An 18475-nucleotide genomic window follows, 5' to 3' on the forward strand; every position below is an offset into this window, starting at 1 on the left:
AACTGTTCATTATCATAGTGCATCTTGTTGGGACTTCATTAGCTATTCCTGTAAGTAAAATGAATCAACATATGTCCGCTTATTTTGTTGAGGATAAACAAATATATAATACTAATTTATTTCTATCTTCAGCTTGTGGCACAACGTCTTCTGTCGGCAAGCAACAGCAATGAGGTTTGTCTGATACAAATGTTGTGCTTTACAATATAGGCTAAACTTTGTACTTAGAAAAAGAAATATCAGTATTATAGTTTGGATTTTTATTTACACCCTGTCTTTAGTTCTTTTTAATTGGAATTAGGCTTATTAAATTATTTATGAGGATCTGAGTTATAAGTGAGGTCTATAAAACATATTTAAAGTAGAGGTAGCCATAAGGGCATGTCAGCTCACTTGATTCACAAAAAAATAAAGAAGAATCATAGCTAAAGTATATGCTTACATGTATGAACTACAATAAATAAATCCTTTTTGATGGGTAGACTACCAACAATTCCTACACCCACAACAGAGAGACAAATATAATTCTAACCAAGACCATCTCAAACTTCATTGCCATCAACCACATTGTTAACCTAAAATGTTGGGTCCCAATCTAAAACGAGATGATGCTCTTTTGATCAGTCAGTCATTTGCATTTCAATGTCACTAAATTCAGCTATCATGTGTTTGAATGCCGTGGGTTTTAAACTTTCAATTACTAGAACAACTGAAAAATTTATACGGTATGTACTTAAAGTGTTATTATATATTAAGCAATTTGCCCTCAGCAATATCAGTTTCCTGTCATTTAAAGTAAAAGCCTATGTACCATTCTTAGAGATATGTTTAATTTGAAATTATTTCTATTTTAGGTTCTGATGGGATTAATTAATCCTAGTCTGCCACAGGTAATGTTACAATTCATATCACGCTTCTCTTTCTTTACCTCCTTAGGGTAAAAGTGTGCTTTGGTTAAATCTGCATATTGATAAAATAAAATGTATTTGATAATCGCTAAAAAAAATATTGAAATGCAGGTGAAGAATTACTAATGCCAAATACCTTGGGCTAAGACTTTCCTTTCCTTTCCTAAAAGATCTAAAACAACATTGGTCCGCCCAGTATCTGAACTGATTATTGAGAGATTGTGTCCAATACCCCTATAGTGCAAACAAGTCCCTAAAACTAGAGATGTACATTTTGTTGAGAATTTGGATTTGTCAATGTCTGAAAGCATTACTAATGTATCAGTTTGCAGGTATCACCCCCTCTGTGCCCATGCTGAATGGTCAACAGACAAAAATGTTTTCAAATGCTTTAATAAACACAGGATAAAAAGTAACCTAACTGCTACTATGGTTTATAGAAGTTAAAGGCTTGGTATATCCTACTATAGAGAGTTTACATCTTTTCCCCATGTTGAAACAGGGCAATGTCATGAGTATGCTAGTTCCTGGGGTTCTTCAAAATCAGTTGAGACATCAGATGCCTGGAATGTCCCAGACAACCAACAATGGGCCGTTTCCTCCAGTATGGACTCCAAAGCTTGCAACACAATCTGTTCTACTAGACTCTGCATTAGAGAATCCGCACCAAAATCCGCAACAACCCAACCAGGTAAGATTTTTGAGAACCAAGGTGGCGCCAAGAATCCCAAGAGACTATGCCTAAAAACACATCAAAGGATTATTGTATGGTTATTATGTAGAAAAATACATTTTAACAGCATGACCCAAGATGCAACTCTGCTCAATAGTCTCCAATTTTAGCTAACTTGTGCCATTACAGAAGTTAAACCCTCTATCAGAATATTAATCTAATGCTGCACATGAGGGTATCTGAAGAATGAAATTCAAATATGCTGCCCAGCCTGTCTCGCAACCAGCTACGCATCATAGAAGTGCCCCCTTTGCATCACATGCCTCCCTGCTTCATAATGAAGCCACAGAGAAGAGTCACAGGGTAACTTTACGCTGCACAGGAACTTCGCTCCGGCTCGGTTGCGGGTCTCAGCAGAGTGAGCATACCAGTCTATTCATGCCTGCTTAGATAGTTTAGAGCTGAACTACAGGACAAATTTCTCTTGCTTAAGGGAGCTATCAAACCTAGTTGCACATTTTTGCCTCCAGGTGGTTTATCAGTGGGGTGTATTTGGTATCCCTCTAGACTGAAGAAGGCAAATGTCTGAAGTCCCTATTACACTAAAAGGGCCTTTTTTAAAATGTGTATAAAATGTTATGAGCCTAGCTTAACCAAGAGGAGACATTATCTTAACAGCCTGCCCTTTGGTGTATATCCTCTCAAATGCTCCTGCAGACAAGAGTAGACCAAAACTAAAATTTAAGGCAATTTTCCTCTGCAAAAGGGGATCTACAACTCAAGACGTATGTTTCAGCTTTCATGGACCTTGTTGGTGGGGTGCAACTGGAGTTCATGTTTTGACTCATTCATAAACTTGCGGATTTAGTCTCATACCTTTTTGTATAAGACTAGACTGTGAATTGGAGATTAATATTGGATTTACAGTCGTATCTTCTTTCTCATATATTTTGGTTTAAAACAGTCACTTTAATTCCAGTTACCCATGCATCCACTTTATGATTATTTTTTGGTAGATGATGTCTTATGTGGTGCCATATGGAATACCCCAAAAACAAGGGCAGGTAAGGATCAATCCCTCTTAATGATATTTTTTTAAGCGCATAGAGTGGAAGATTTAGATCCACATATTTCTGCTCTGTTGCCACTAGACTAATGACAGACTTGGGATGTCAATGTGGCCCTGGCACTGTAAGGCCTACATCACATAGGTGCAGCGCACAGCTAGATATGGGATGCCGCACAGTATGTTTTTATGCTCACGTAGCATGTGACCGGGCATATCCAGTCGGTGGCCGCACAATGTAGCTCCCAATCTGCCGCTGTAGATGCAGATCGGGTGCGTATGGATTGATGGCCAAAGGAGAAGCTAGGTCAGTAACTATTAGACTACATTTGAGTTCCACTGTTGTTTCCTCTGTAATAATATAAACACTGTAAAAATACACATTTCAATTAAAAAAATATGAAACTAACTGGAACATGAGGTAGAAAATAATTTAAATTTTTAAATCCACTAAACCAGTCCTAGGTAAAAACATGTATTGGCTACTCCAATAGGGTTAAATGCTTTCTTGATTTTCTTGCTTTTCTTATAGATTCAGTACTATTCCCTATTCCTGGAACAACCTCCCCCAGGTATACCACAGCAGTCAGGAAACCCACCTACGATGGAGCAGGTAAACAATTATACTGTATATAATACAAGCGTATGGGGGCCATCATCGAAAAGACATGGCCAAAATCTTTCTTTACCTCTTCTTTCTCTCTCTCTCTCTTCCTCTGTTTCCCCATTCTCTCTTTCCCTCTCTCATGTTCTCTCTCCCTTCTGTCTCTGTCTCTCCTTGCCTCTCTTGCTCTTTTCTGTAACTCTTTCTCCCTTGCTTTCCCGCCTTTTCTCTCTACTGTGATTCTCATCTCACCTCTTTTTCTCTCTCTCTTATTCTCCCTGCTTCTCTGTTTCTTTCCCTTTTCTCTCTCTCTCTCTCTCTCTCATCCCTCTTGTCTCCGTCCCTGTCCTCCTTCTCTTTTTCACCCATTGTTATCTCTCTGTCTACCCGTCCCCTCCTTCTGTCTCCCTCATGCTCTTCAACTTCTTCTGTCACCAGAGGAAGCAGAGGGAAAAGCAGGGGAGTGGTGTTTCTCTAAAAAAGGTTTAAAAGGATTCTAAAACCAGTTTACTAGAATAGTCACTTAGTTTTAGTAGATGTGATACATATGGTTTGATTGTGGAGGCTCATTCTTATCTTTATGAGGAAACTCGTTAAAGGTTCCTCTATATACTAAAGAGTGAGTTCTTCTTTGTTGGGAATGCAAATGGCATAATGTAACTTGATTTAATTTATCTGCGTCATTCTTCACGTTCATCAAAAACTGGAAGACCTCAAGTACTCTATAGTTTCTATTTTTAATGATTTGATTTGATGTAGTGTAAATTTGAGGGAACTCACATGCATCTTTATTGAAAGCCAATACCTGAGGATCAATTACTTTAAAGAGTTTTGAGAATTCCAACTTAAGTTGAGTTGGCCATTTAGCCTTTTTATGCATTTCACCCAAGATTGAGTGAAAAAGAAAAACCTAGGTTTGTATTTAGGTTACTTTGAACTTTAATTCATATAAAGTGTAGGCTCTGGCCATTGAAAACGATAGTTTTACCATTAACAACTAAGCTAACTGTTCAATTCAACATCATATTAAGATATAAGACAAAACACATTGTCAAGAGATTAACAGTTATGAATAAAAGTGTTTTTAAACCAATTTTCCCAACAAAAACAATATTTGAATAATGCAGTATGTTCTAATATGCAATGCTATATGTTTGGGTTTACTAATGGAAAGGAAGGTTTTAATATAACTCTAACATATTATTGAGTAAAGTCATTCTTTAAGATAATGATTAACTGTCCTATAGACATTTGGTTGTCTGATCCCTCAGTTTACTGGAGAGGTGATTAATCTTGAAAGGATTCCTTCTGGAGCTCTTCAGCTTCCAACCAAAACTCAAGAGGACACTTTGACTGGAAAGCCTACTCTGGAACCAAACAAACTAGAAGATAAGGTACCAGTTGTTACTTCAAGTAGTCATAGTGAAAAGAAACAAGAAAATAATACATGAACCTGTATGGCAAGGGCCTGACAGACGATATGGGATATTGCTACATTTTTGCTTATTGGATGTTTTAACTATTATTGCGGGCAATGCGGATATTGGAAAAATGTGTTCTCTCCAGAGATTTTGTATTGTCCCCAACCTGTCTGCAAAACTTAAATGTTTTTACTAGACATATTTAATTGAATGTTGACTCCCTCCGTTCTTCTTAGTAGCTTGCCTCCACATTAAAAAATGTTGGACAACACTGAGTTAGGTAACCTGCACTATGTGTACCTGGAATATACACATCGTATTTTAATCATTTCAGTTTTGATGATGTGTTTGTTTCTTTATTTAACTTGCCGTTTTTAATTTAGGTATATCAAGATCTTTTTAATGCCCCGTAAATACTTTCAAAGATCCAAGTAAACGCTTTGTAAGTATCTGTAAAATTGGCTATATATCTTTCAGTAGCAGAGTTTTAGTAACTGTTAGAAACATGTCATTCTCATGATTCTCAGTATGTATCACTTAAATATGGAAGTAACTTTATCTGTTGTATACATTGATCTGGTTGCCTTGATGGACAATATGAGTTACAGTACTAATTATAATAGCATGTTAGGGATTTATATCCCTACCCTTTAGTCGCCTTCTATATTGTAATAGATCCTACAGCAAAGGATACAACAGATATATCGGTACCTTAACCACTTAACCACAGTTTTATACATGCATACTATTATTCATGCTGACAAAGCAAACACATGATCCCACTTAATACTCATTAAAGTGCTTTGACTCTCCTTTATTTTTTTCTTGCAGATGGAGATGAGCTGTTGACCAACTTGATATAGTGTGTTTAATTGACATAGTATATTAATGCCAACTCCATTTTTATCAAGTTTTCTTTGCTACAGTATTGTTGAAATTATATTAATGATTTATTTTGCATGCCTATTGAACCAAGCCAGTTGTAGATCTATAGGCTCTTTAATTGTCTGCTTATTGCTAATAAACCTTGTTGCATCACATGAATTTCCTGTTATTTTATCAAACTATATGTTTTTTATTATGAATCAATAATTGGATGAAAATCTGGCAGGAATCTTGGAATTCACTGCAATCAACTTGGTAGGGGGGATTGATACATCCCCCTGGGTGATTCCACAAAGCACATGTCTTTGTTGTGTTAATAACTTTTATTAGCATTTATGAAATTTCTGATGAATCAATATTTTACTCTTTCATTTTTATATCGGGTGCTTAACATTGTGTGAGTTGTACTCCTGGAAACTATTTTGCATTTCTCAATACTGTTTGGTTTGTGTACCACAATGATGATAACTTACACTGCTAAGCCCACCAAAATCATTCCTGACAGAAGACACACCAGGTACATCATCAAAAGATGTCCCTAGAGGACCAATGACGTACCTGATATGTTAAAAAAAGTGCTCCCACATTGTTACAATCATGGTGATCGCAGAGTCACTGTTGTTTCTGTCTGGTAGTAAGAAAGAGCCCCCTGAGCCTCTGATTGTTCCTACGAGAGTAATCATTGAGGCTTAATTTTGCGATCGCGGGCTTACCCATAGGCAGCTTCAGGGACAAAGCCCTCGGTTTCCGTGGTCCCCTCAAGATTGTGGGGACCAACAGTATCCCTCTCCTGCTGCCCAAAAGCTCTATTAGAGTGATCATGCAGCGTTATCCCCTTCAATGGCACAATTGCAGCATTTTATGGGTCAATATTTGTCTTCGGTTTTCACAACCTTGTGAGGACCAAATCACAGTCACTGCTGTGCTCCATAGGTGCTTTCAGGTCAGTCAGTTAAGGCTCCACTGAAGTTCAAACTGCTTAAGAACAAATCAAGAGTCGCTAATGATAATCAGACTACTCCAGTTCAACATGAGTGATCTGATCATTATGACAGCCACTTGGTGGTAAAAAACAAAACAACTTTTAAAATCCTGGTTCCGCAACTTGGCCAAGCTCCAAGAGTAAAAAGTCTGTACGAACGACCAATAAAGCCGCTTGTACGGATCTTTAACTCTTGGAACGGGGAGACCATGATCTCCCCAGGCCAAGTTGCGCCATGAGGAGTTAAAGGACTGTTGGAGTGAGCCTATTGGTCGCCTGCAGGGGCCTCCTCTGGCATCAGCCAATTGGTTGATGCCAGAGGATGCCCCTGCAGGTGACCAATAGACTCGCTTGCATGGCCCTTAAACTCCTGACGGGGAACTTGGCCTGTCTCCCCGCTCCAAGTTTAACTCGTGGCGGCGAACCTACGGATTTTCGCTCCTGTTACCTATGCAGCATCGCAGGGGATAATGGGAGCGGAACTCTGTAGGTTCTCCGTCAAGAGTTAAAGGGCCATGCGAACGACTCTATTGGTCGCCTGCAGGGGCCTCCTCTGGCATCAACCAATAGAGTGGTTTGCAAGGCCCTTTAAGTCCTGACGGCAGACCTAAGGATTTCCGCTTCTGTTAACCCCTGCGATGCTGCGTAGATAAGGTAGGCTAGATGGGGAAGGGACCTGGGAGCTGGGAGATTCGTAGACGAAGACAAACATGAAGATTCTTCATGTTGTGTGTCTTTGTATACACTTTGCCGCCGCCATGTTCATGTGTGCGGTATTCGGACTGAACAACGAAAACGCACCCTTCGTGTTCGTTTTCATGTTCACCCGAATACGAATGCACAAGTCTACTAACTGCCCCTGGGTCACGCAAACATTCCTTGTGTAGAAGGAACACGATAGGGCCATGTAACGCAATATGAAAGCACTGCTTGCACACAATGTAAGAACAGCAAGGATGAAGCTCTCGAGAAGGTAAAGGTGTAAGGGGAAGGAGGCAGGCGAGAGTGAGAGACAGAGTAAGGGAGTAAGGAAGGAGAGTGAGATGAAAAGAGAGTTAGGGAGTGAGCATATATATATATATATGTAGAGTGTATGTGTAAGTGTGTTATGAGTGTGTAAGTGTGTAAGTGTGTTTGAGGGAGTGTATGTTAGCATGAGTGTGCATGGGTAAGTGTGTGTTAGCATGAGTTCATTAAAGTGTTTTTGAGTGTGTTTTAGCGTAAATTTGTGACGCATGATTGTGTATGTGTAAGTATGTGTTAGTGTGACAACCATAACCTCTTACATGTATGACAAATATTTCAGACTCTGGAGTCCAGTACTGCCATAATCCAGGGCTGTATACCAGTTCAAAGTATGTATTGGCGGATTAAACAGTATTTTTAACCATTCATCTTTCTCTCTCCTCCTTATGCCCGCTTGTGTATCGGTATAAACATCAACTGTGTGCCAAACTCTATCAACACTAACAACTTAGGAGCAAAGTGATGCTCCCATACCAGACAAGATACCATATTTTTCATTCTTTGCCACTATCTGCTGTATTATTCTTTCTATTTGTTTTCTGATGCCTATACCACAAGGATTACAAGTTATCCCATTGGGTTGTGTATGAATGTTGCGGGACATAAACAACTGTTCTCCATTAGTGCAAACCAATAAGATAAATCTGCTTTCAGGGTCTTGAAAATGAATTTTAGGATTAAGCTGTTTAATCGCTATGCCTCACAGCTTAATGGCATTAACCCTTCCCATCTTCTCTTTCTGCACTTCACATTCTTGCGAGGATATATAGGTTTCGGGCAAACAGTATACCTGAATTTTTAATGTTTTGAGGTGTTGTAGCATGGCCATCCTTTTACCTTTATGAATGCCTTTTACATTCCAAGTAACCCCTGATAGGGTGTAAGGAGTTTTGGTACTGTTTACTTTTATTTTAGTATGTGGGACCATATGTGTTTGCAGATGCAGATTGTGTAATAAGGTGGCCCAGGAAGGGGTCGTGAGAGAATAGTGTACCTAGGATACAATGAGGAATCTAGAGGTATATGGTATGAGATGGAATCTTTGTTATCCCTGGCTGTGCAACTTGTAAGGATTGCTGTGGTCCTAAGAGGGGTATATCCGGCGCAATGACCCTTTGAGCATGTTAAGTGGACTTGAAATCACAAGATCTCAGCGATTATTTGTGTAGGAGATATATAAATACAAGAAAAACAAAACATCTAGATAACTGCTAGAAAGTGGCATGTTAAGTGATGAACTTCCACTGTAGTGATACCTTCTGTTATTTATGTGTTTTATGTATGATGACATACTGTATTGTCAAAAACAATGGTATTGACTCTTCTTGGCTGTATTCAGGCCTAGTCTCCCATTTCATGTTCCCCAGCCTCAGCTTCAGTGAAGTTGCTGAAAGGACTCCTGGTCGGAGTTGTACCGTTTGAAGTGGAGAAAAAGTTTGTTCATCTTCTTCCTCTCACTCTACTACAGGAGTTGCTCCAATATTCAGCCCAGGAGGGCAGAACAAACAGTGACACCAGGTGTTTTATAAGGATTTATTGTGGTAGGTACCCAACACAATCCATTTTAACATTTTGTGGAGGTGCTTTGTGTAAGCGAACCCTGTCAATGATAAGATTTGTTAGGATTTACACACCACCTATTTCAGGAACAGCAATGCTATTGGCAGATGTATGAGTGCAGAAGAACAGATCTTGCTGTGTTCCTCAACACTCCAGCCTAAGATAACAGAAGGTATGTGTAAATTTTGTAAATACTTTTTCCAAAGTAAAATATTTTTTTTTATTTATCTTAGCTTAAATCTTCTACAAACATTTTCTTAAGAGCCAAACCCTGTTGTTTACTTAAATCAGGCAGGGTATAATATGAGGCTACAGGGTGCTTTAATACTAAAATATGCTGTGGTTTTATGATAATTATAGAAGAGTTACAGTATGACATCAGACATTTCAGGAAGTTGATGAGGCATGTGGCTTTGGAAATAATGTCTAACCATTTGACACCACAAGGTATTTGTTCTAGACAGACTAATTTTTCAGCTCAGACAGGATTTAATTCATGCACTCTGGCAGGCATGTAATAATTCCAAAATCAATGTCTATTTTTTTTTTAATAGTTGAGTTGAGCCTAGCCATGCCAATGGCCTTACATACCACTGCCTCTCTCTAGCCCCATTAATCTCTATCATACCCCACTGTAAGAGAATGAACAAGAATGTGATTGTGAGAGAGTGAGGGAGAGTGAATGTGGGCATTAGGCAACAAATGTTGTTCCCAAATAAAAAATGCCTCTAAATTTTTGGCCATACTGAATGGGAAGGGAATGTAAAACAAATGGGCCAAAAACGAATTGAAAAATTGTTTTTTTGTCTGAATTGTTTTTGGCCCAATATATATTTATTAAATACTGGAAAAGTCGTGGCCCTATTGCCTCTGAAATCAGTCACCATGGCAGTGTTTCTAGATGGTTTCTTGGGAAAAATATAACTTCCCAGGAGTCCATTGTAGGGTCAAACATCACCTTGGTAAGGAGTTTTGTGACCAGTGATATCTGATGATTTGAGATGCCACTAATAACCGAAAAGGTTTTTTTTCTACCTCTGCAAGAAAATCTGGTACTCAGTGTGATCATCAGGCCCCCGTTACCCAAAGGCATACCCTTATTAATCTGCGAAACCAAGGGAACTGCAGTAGACTGTGTCTGTAGCATTCATGATGACCAAGTAGGTAAAGAAAAAACAGTAGCTATTACTAATATAATCATGTCCTCAGCTGCAAGTAACACAGCCAAGCCCACTAAAAGTTTAAAGCATTATGGTAAAGTAACAGGTTAGTCCTCATTTTGGTAAGAAAAGTTTCTCCATTTATTCCATTTTCTTACAAAGTCTATGGACCAAACTGAAAGAAATACTTGACTGCAGAGCCTGTTCAAACCTCATGGTCGCAGGTTCAAATCCTGGCAGGTTCAACTCAGCCCTTCATCCTTCTGTAGAAGATAATTGACAACCATTCATTGGGTATTAATAACAACTATTATTCAGCAGCCGAGTTGGTTAATTCTGAAACCGTGTACTAAAACGCGATCTGAGTGCCACTAGGAGAAAGGCACTATATAAATATTAGGTGCTAAGACTAGACACACATAATGGTCATGCAAATCATCTGCATAGGAGTTTGACAAGGAATACAGTATATGTTTTTGTTAAATGCTTTGTTTGTCTGCAGTTCCCACATTAGGAGCTGTCTGTGAAAGGAGTAACGCACTGAACAATATTTCAGACTGGGTTAGGTCATTCTATCTGTGCAAGCGTAGCAGCAACAGACTTCCGTTATGCCCTGCTATTAAGTAGAGACACAAAAGCTTTAGGATGTATCTATTACCAGAGCCTAATGTAGAACCACATGATATCATACGGGCTGCTTAATTCTTATTGGTTACCAACGGGTAGAACAACATATTAAGATTCATCTAAAGTCTGCACACTTCCCAAATCTCTGTTTAAGATAACATTTGGAAGTCTGGAGAACATCTGAAGGCTTCTCTAATAGTAAATAAAAGAGCGAAAACAGGTAATATAAATGCATGATTTAACATGTTTTTCCATTATATAAGGGAAAAAAAGATTGAAAAAGTATTTTATTCCGATGATTGCTGCTAACAAAGTTATATCAAAGTAAAATATTATTTATGAATTATTATTAATGTAGAAATCTTGTGTCATAGAGTTAAGATGAATAATATTGTCCTTTTTTATACAGGTGCTAATGATCATGATTATTCTGTTTTTTTCCATATTCACTGCAAGTTCTGCTTTACCGGTAAGTAAAATGCAATCATTATGTGCATAATAATTAGCTTTACAAAATGGAGTGCAATTGTAAGAACACTTCAGTAGATGCTGGGCCAGCTTAGACCTTCATGAAGGAAAAATGTGCCTGGGGTTGGCCCTACAATGCATAAAGACTTACCTTCAAACTCTTGCTTTAGTGAATAAACCTCAGATGCAAGGCTTTCCTGAATGAGACATATATTTAAGGAATGCTGACACTATGCATACGCTCGATAAAACATGTGCCTATTATCTATCCAAATTCATGTCTCTATGAGCAAAGTCTTCCCATTCACCGCTGAATGAGCCAACTTTGTTTTGGTATGGGGCGCTGCCATGCCATTCTTTCCTACGTTAGTAAGCAAGTATGTAAGACATGGCCAGCCCAGAACAAAAGCAAAATCACGTTTCGACTGTACTAGCAGGGAGAAGTAAAAATTACACCTCAGTAGATAAAGTTAAGCAACCACATAATGATTGACATACTAAAAAATTGAGTCAGACTGACGGGACTCTCATGAACTCACATGCTACAACTTAAGTAACTTGGATTTTTATTAATCATAGCAACTATACGTGAGGTGTTAATTGACTTAATGTGAGAGAATGCAAGTTTCAGGTGAGTTCAACTTAGCTTTCAACTTACATGCCCTTGGCTTTAACTTACAAAACAATGTTCCCCTCCCAGATATATATATATATATATATGAAAATAATCAAAAAGGGTGTCTCTTCTGCGTGGAGTAGGTTAATAATTTACCCCGAGGCTATAGAGCTCACCCCAGCCCCCTTAGCCCCATCCTATGTGCAGTGGGACATGGTTTTAAACATTATTTTATAAAAATATCAATATAGAGTTCTAAACTGGTATTTATAATTGCAGGGAACTAACGTGTTAGTGAACCTCTGAATTGCTGGGCTATTTTTTCAGTCTGTTTCAATTTGTAAAGGACAGGTATGATTGTTACCTCTAGACCAAACTGCACATACAGACCTTAGACCCCCAGGTGCTGTGTAAAGCATTTGTTGCATCAGGAGAAGCACATATCCTAGACCACCAAGTGTAGGACAGCAGGTGGTACAGAGAAGCAAAGCATCTTTTCTTGATCTACCGACTACAGTGATGTAATTCTGTATTTGAATTGTAATCAACAACTTAGGTTGCATCCATACAGTATCTATAATTAGAATATGTGAACTGTAAACAGAAGGACTCCAGAACAATTCATAATTTATTATTTACACGAGCATTAAACAAATACAATGCAATACAAATTGGTGTTTTTTCAGTACAGAAATGTTGACATTGCACTTTTCACTAATCGCCACTAGAGGGCACACATATGAAAGGTTATTATTTTCTTACACGATTGTTATTATTTATTTTATATAGTGCCGTCATGTTCCGTAGCATTGTACAATGGGTAGATATAGCAAGTAGTATATAACATAACAATCTGACTTACAGAAACAACATGTGATTATGCCAAAATCTGTTAGCACCCCATTATCCCTCTAGGCTTGAATTATATCTTAATTTCTCCTGCATTAGCACGTTGCTAATTTGGAACAAAACATACTTGATGGGCCTTAATAGCTTCTACAAGCTATAATGCTAAAACGTGTCTAGCTTTATTTGACAGTTTTTTATATGTTACTTTATTATACTATTAAGTCTATTTAAACTATTAAACAGCTTTAAATAGCCTGTTTCATGTGAATTCGAGAAATATATCAAGCCTCTTAGGTGTAGTTTATTCCCAGTTATATCATTATCACTGACAATGCTTTATTTTTTTCTTTTAGCATTCTTTTTATTAGAATTTTTAAATTGACAATGCTTTTTAATAACCTAAGAAAAGTTTTTACACTATTTATTTTGCAGATGCTACATATAATGCAGTTGGGAGGAGTTCCACAGCAAGCTCAGGTATGGTTTAAAAAAGCTGAATGTTAAAATATCACTTACTTAAATTATTACTTTGTTGTATTTAATTTATGCGTCAATGCAAGTAAAATGTATGTGTCTATAATAAAAATTATAAATAATAAATATAAAAAAATAGAGCATAATACCCAAAATTCAATTACAATACAGAATATATTAGTTGCCATATATTACATTGTCTCATATTCAGGGCCATACTGTGGAATTAAAGCAACCATGGCATATTTGTATATTGAATATTTGAAACTTCTAGATTCAGGATATGCGTGAATTGTTTCTTCTACAATAAATGTCACTGATGTATATGAGGAATCTAAATGAAGAATTGTGTCTAAGAGGGCCTAATGGAAGAGAACAGCAATGCTATGCTCTAAGCAGTCATGTTGGGATTAGATAGGACTTACCAAGAAAAACTTTGTTAGTGTTGGTCTAAGTAATGTATAGGTTATAGTGTGTTAGAATCCACATTTATGCTTCAGATTTGAGCTTTTAAATAGTATTTATTGAGTCTGTAGTGATTTCTTGCTTTGCTGTACATTTAAACTGTCGGTTATGGTGACTCTCACAAGGACCACATTAAGTAATACAGTACACACAGTTAAGTTTAGAAATTTGATACAAAAATATCAACTTCTGTTTTTTGTTGATTTCATAGGGCAAGTCTGACCATGTAATAAACCAAGCAATAAGACAATTGGCAGTCAACACAGTCTATGCCCTATGCAATCCTTTTCAAAACAAATTTACATAAACAAAATATATAAGAAACACATAAAGTGAGCATATAAAAGACAACAGGCCATCAGGTATATGTTGCCTTCCTAAACAATAAACTTTGGTGTGGCATTTTCACACTTCAGAACAGCCTGGTGGCATTTAATTCTCTGCCTCCTTTGCCAGCACTCTTCTGGCCATCAGAGTACCAAAGAATATTATCCTGAGCCATCTGGTAATTTGAGTCTATGAGCTGAGTAACACTAATTATTTTACAACAGATTTTTTCCAATTATCTGCTGTTTGGAAGACAGCTAATACTTCCATACACACAGGTAAGATGTTATCATTATATAGAAGGGTCTGGGAAATGTATAGGTGAAATCAGCATTATCATGACAGCTAAAACTCACATGAGTAGTGAAATCAACTACAATTGTATAACAATTATTCTATATTCTATAAGTGCTATTTTTGCATATTTGGCACCCTTCAACATTACAGATAATCAAACTTATTTTAATATTAGACAAAGATAACCTGAGCAAACACATAATGAAGTTTATAAATGATGATTTCATGTTTAGAAGATTAAAAGATCAAATTTGCCAAAAACATCTTGATGACCACCAAGTAGAACCTTTTGGAAGATATGAGTCCCATTATTTCTGGAGTAAAGCTAACACAGCATTCCACAATATGGACACCATACAAACAAAAAGTCAAACTCGGTGGTGGTACTATGATCGATTGTGGCTGCTTTGCTGCTTCAGGACCTGGGTGACACCATGAATTCTGCTTTCTACAAGAAAATCCTGAAGGAGGATATCTGGCCATCAGTCAGTGACCTAAAGCTCAAGCACACTTGGGTAATGCAGCAGGACAATAATTCAAAGCACAAGTGAGTGTTCCACTAAAAGGCTCAAAAGAAACAAAATTTATGTTTTGGAGCGACCTAGTCAAAATTCTGACTTGAATCCAATTGAGATGCGTAACATGACCTTAAAAAGGCAGTTCATGCTCGAAAACCCTCCATTGTGGGTGAATACAAATCTGGCAAGATGAGTGGCCCAAAATTCCCCCACTGCGATGTAAAAGACTCCAGTTATCTGCCAGTTATCACAAATGTTTGTGCTGCCAAGGTGGTCACAACAAGAAACTAGGTTTAGGGGAGGAATTCGTTTTTCACATGGGTGGTATATTTTTGCTTTTGATACTCTTTACCTTCAATAAGTCAAATGATCTTTTAAATGCTACATTTTATGTTGTCTTTGTCTTCTATTAAAATGAGTTTGTTGATCCAAAATAAGCAAAAAAAGAAGAAACTGTGAAGGGACAAATACTTTTACTGTATGTTAACATGTTTTTAAGGTAGTGGTAACTTTATTATGATCTGTGTAGGTGAATTATTAGATCTGTGTAGTTAAGATAACTGGCTACTCATATCTTTCAATATGTTACAGATTTATTCAATGTATCCAATATTGGGAAACCATGTAGCATTGCCTATTGGAGTTCCAAACACACAGGTAGGACTAATAGTAGGACAATTGTATTACACTGATCATCCACCTTTTATAGAACCTGCAGAAATAACATAGGACCTTGGAATAATTTTCAGGACACTAAACATGATTAAGTCATTTATTTTAGAATAGCGTGTGTTTATGTTAGCATACGTGTGAGTGTGTGTTAACATGAGTGTGTGTTAGTGTGAATGTGTAGGTGTATTTGTGTTAGTGTGTATGTGTACTTGTGTGTTTATGTTAGCTTGAATGTGTGTGTTTGTGTTAGCGCGTATGTCTGTGTTAACGTAAGAGCAAGTGTGTAAATGTGTGTGTTCATGTGTAAATGTTTCATATGTTATGGGGTGGGCGTCAAGGGGCCGGGGGGTACTCAGCTTTCCTGCCCTCTATGGTCATAAGGTGCCAGCCATCATCTGCTGCCTCTAATAAGGAGGAGGCAAAAGTGTGCCATAAAAAGGTAATCTTGGAAAATAATTTGCTTTTTCTTTGTCGTTAACATTTTGTAGTCATTGCTGACAGGTTCTGACTCTGAGGAAAATGTAAGTAACCTTTTATTTTAAAAATAAACAATGTATATTAAATAATAAAAGAATTAGTAAATGTTAATATTATGTACCACAACAACTTTTTAAGCTAACCAATTTACTGTATTTTGAAAAAGGAAAAGTTTTGCTAGCTCAGATAATTTTTTAATTGCAATTTCTAGTAAAGGTTATGTTTAAGTTGTCATCATAATCATTTTTCAGGCTAGGTTACTTTTGGAGGAACCCTCTTTGCTTTAAGCACGTTTGATAGAATGCTTGTTTATAATAATAATTAAATAATCTGTATATGATATTTTCTTTCTTTATTTTATTTCATACTTTTTAAATTATGTTTTAAAAGGGTATTGAGCATTTGCCTTCATGTCCTGTCTTGGACTTGCCAACAAGTCTCATAACAGTGTTTGTCCTTCTTTTAGTCAGATCCTAGCACTCTCAACCTGTTCACCGATCACATTCTGTTTCTTGTCCGTTGCTGTACCTACCTATCTACCATATCTTCTTCTCCTCTCCCTTTAATCTTTGTTTCACAGACTTTTTTCTACAATCCTCATTTGAATGTCTAGAGATTAAGAACGCCTTTGTCACCATTGTATTTGTTGAAATTATCATAGTTAATATTCTTATTCATTTTCTTAAGATCATTTCTGGAGCCATTTTGTTGCCCATTGATCCTGGAATACAACTGAATGCATTCAATGTACAGCATTTTGGAGGAAGAGGTTTTGGCCATGATGCTACTGTGGGACAGCAGGACCTGAATCCCATCGGTCAACATAGGCTAAATAATTCTAATCATGGAAACATTTCACCAATTGTTAATGAAGTGCCTTTGGTAATGCTACAAGAAAGAGGAAGATCTGATTCTACACCTATTCTAAAAACAAGTGATAAGGAAATGTTCTCAACCTATGCACCTCCTGTGGGCCTTCAGTTGACCCTTGGAGGTGCAGATCCCACTATTCCACCCGAAATAGAAAGTGCCGTGACTGACCATACTGTCAGTTCCAGTACAGATAATTGGATTTTTTGTGATTCCTACACACTTGAAACGCAACAAACACATGACATGATTAGAGGGGATAGTTACATACCGATACAGGCACCTGGATATTTTGTTATTGAAAAAGTACAAAATAATCAGTTTGAAATCTGATACATAAATTATAAAATTAAGCATTCATTTATCAGGTTATTTTTATTTATTTTCACAGTTGTGAACATGTGATTATTGTACTTATAAAACACTTTCTACACATTGTTTCAGTGGTATAGAAGTTTAGAAGATATCTGTTGAACAAAAAAAAAAGTGCTGTTTCATTTACGAGAACTTTCCGTAGAGTAGCAAAAGATCTTTTACGCTCTAGATTTTCCAGCTAATTCACTGTTCATTAATAACGTATTTTTAAGCTATGCTTTCGAGTAGTTGCTGAATGTAGTTAGACTGATAAAAAGCTTCCCTTTTCCTAAGTGTATCACTGACATTCATTCTATTAACCTATTTACAGAATGTAACATCCATAATCTGGGTGGCCAATGTGCTATATGAAAATATCTTGCATACACCGTTGCATAGATTTGTAAACACTATGTATATATCTTGATATATCATATTTCCATATAATAATTTAAATCATTTCACTTCTTTAAACCTAAGACATAATATGGATTTTAGGGGCAAATATAACAATAAATGCATATTACAATCAACCAAGTCCCTGTGTGGGAGTTATACCCAACATTACACATACTTCTACTTTACCTGCACAAACTAGTCATACCTGGGGACCTTATAAATAACGTGACCCAAATATTAGCTTTTTAGTAGTCCACCATATACGTTTGGTAACGGTGGCAACCAAATGACTCTAATGAGTGTTCCTATGTTTCCTACAATAACTTGTATGAAAGTAAAGATATTCTGAGGTGTCACCTGTGTTCAGGCAGGTATTTAAGTTGCAATAAACTAGTGAGAACTGTGCCAGCTGAGATGCATATCATTAAATCAAAATAAAAAAAGGGGGTCAGCTACAGTCAGACTGTGCGACCCTGAAAATGTATTGGACAATTAAGCATAATGTAGCTGCCAAGATCTTACTATAACCCACTCTGTAAACTCAACAAACCTATACAGAATCCTGCTAATATCTGTAACTATTGGTTGAATTTAATGTTTTGTTTTTATATTATGAGCATTTAAAAATATATATATATTTCTATTCTGAACGTGTCATCTAATTGTATGATCTCTTCAGCAATCGTTTATTACTAAAAGTTGTACAGCTGTTATTTTCTTTAATTAAACTGATCTTAATTAGGTTAATTTTGTACCTCTACATTTTTTTTTAATTTA

The 18475-nt window shown here is 36.9% G+C and overlaps 1 protein-coding gene across 1 annotated transcript; it reads left to right on the forward strand.

Moving 5' to 3' along the window:
* The first annotated feature begins 1398 nt into the window (after positions 1–1398).
* On the forward strand, positions 1399–17278 carry LOC128488184 (uncharacterized). The gene is made up of 5 exons (XM_053461657.1): positions 1399–1599; positions 3180–3260; positions 4499–4645; positions 16087–16119; positions 16763–17278. Exons 1-5 carry the CDS (start codon positions 1399–1401, stop codon positions 17276–17278), a joined length of 978 nt encoding a protein of 325 aa, XP_053317632.1.
* The last annotated feature ends 1197 nt before the right edge of the window (positions 17279–18475 follow it).

This window comes from Spea bombifrons, chromosome 1, assembly GCF_027358695.1.
Source record: "Spea bombifrons isolate aSpeBom1 chromosome 1, aSpeBom1.2.pri, whole genome shotgun sequence".
Classification (NCBI taxonomy): Eukaryota; Metazoa; Chordata; class Amphibia; order Anura; family Pelobatidae; genus Spea; species Spea bombifrons.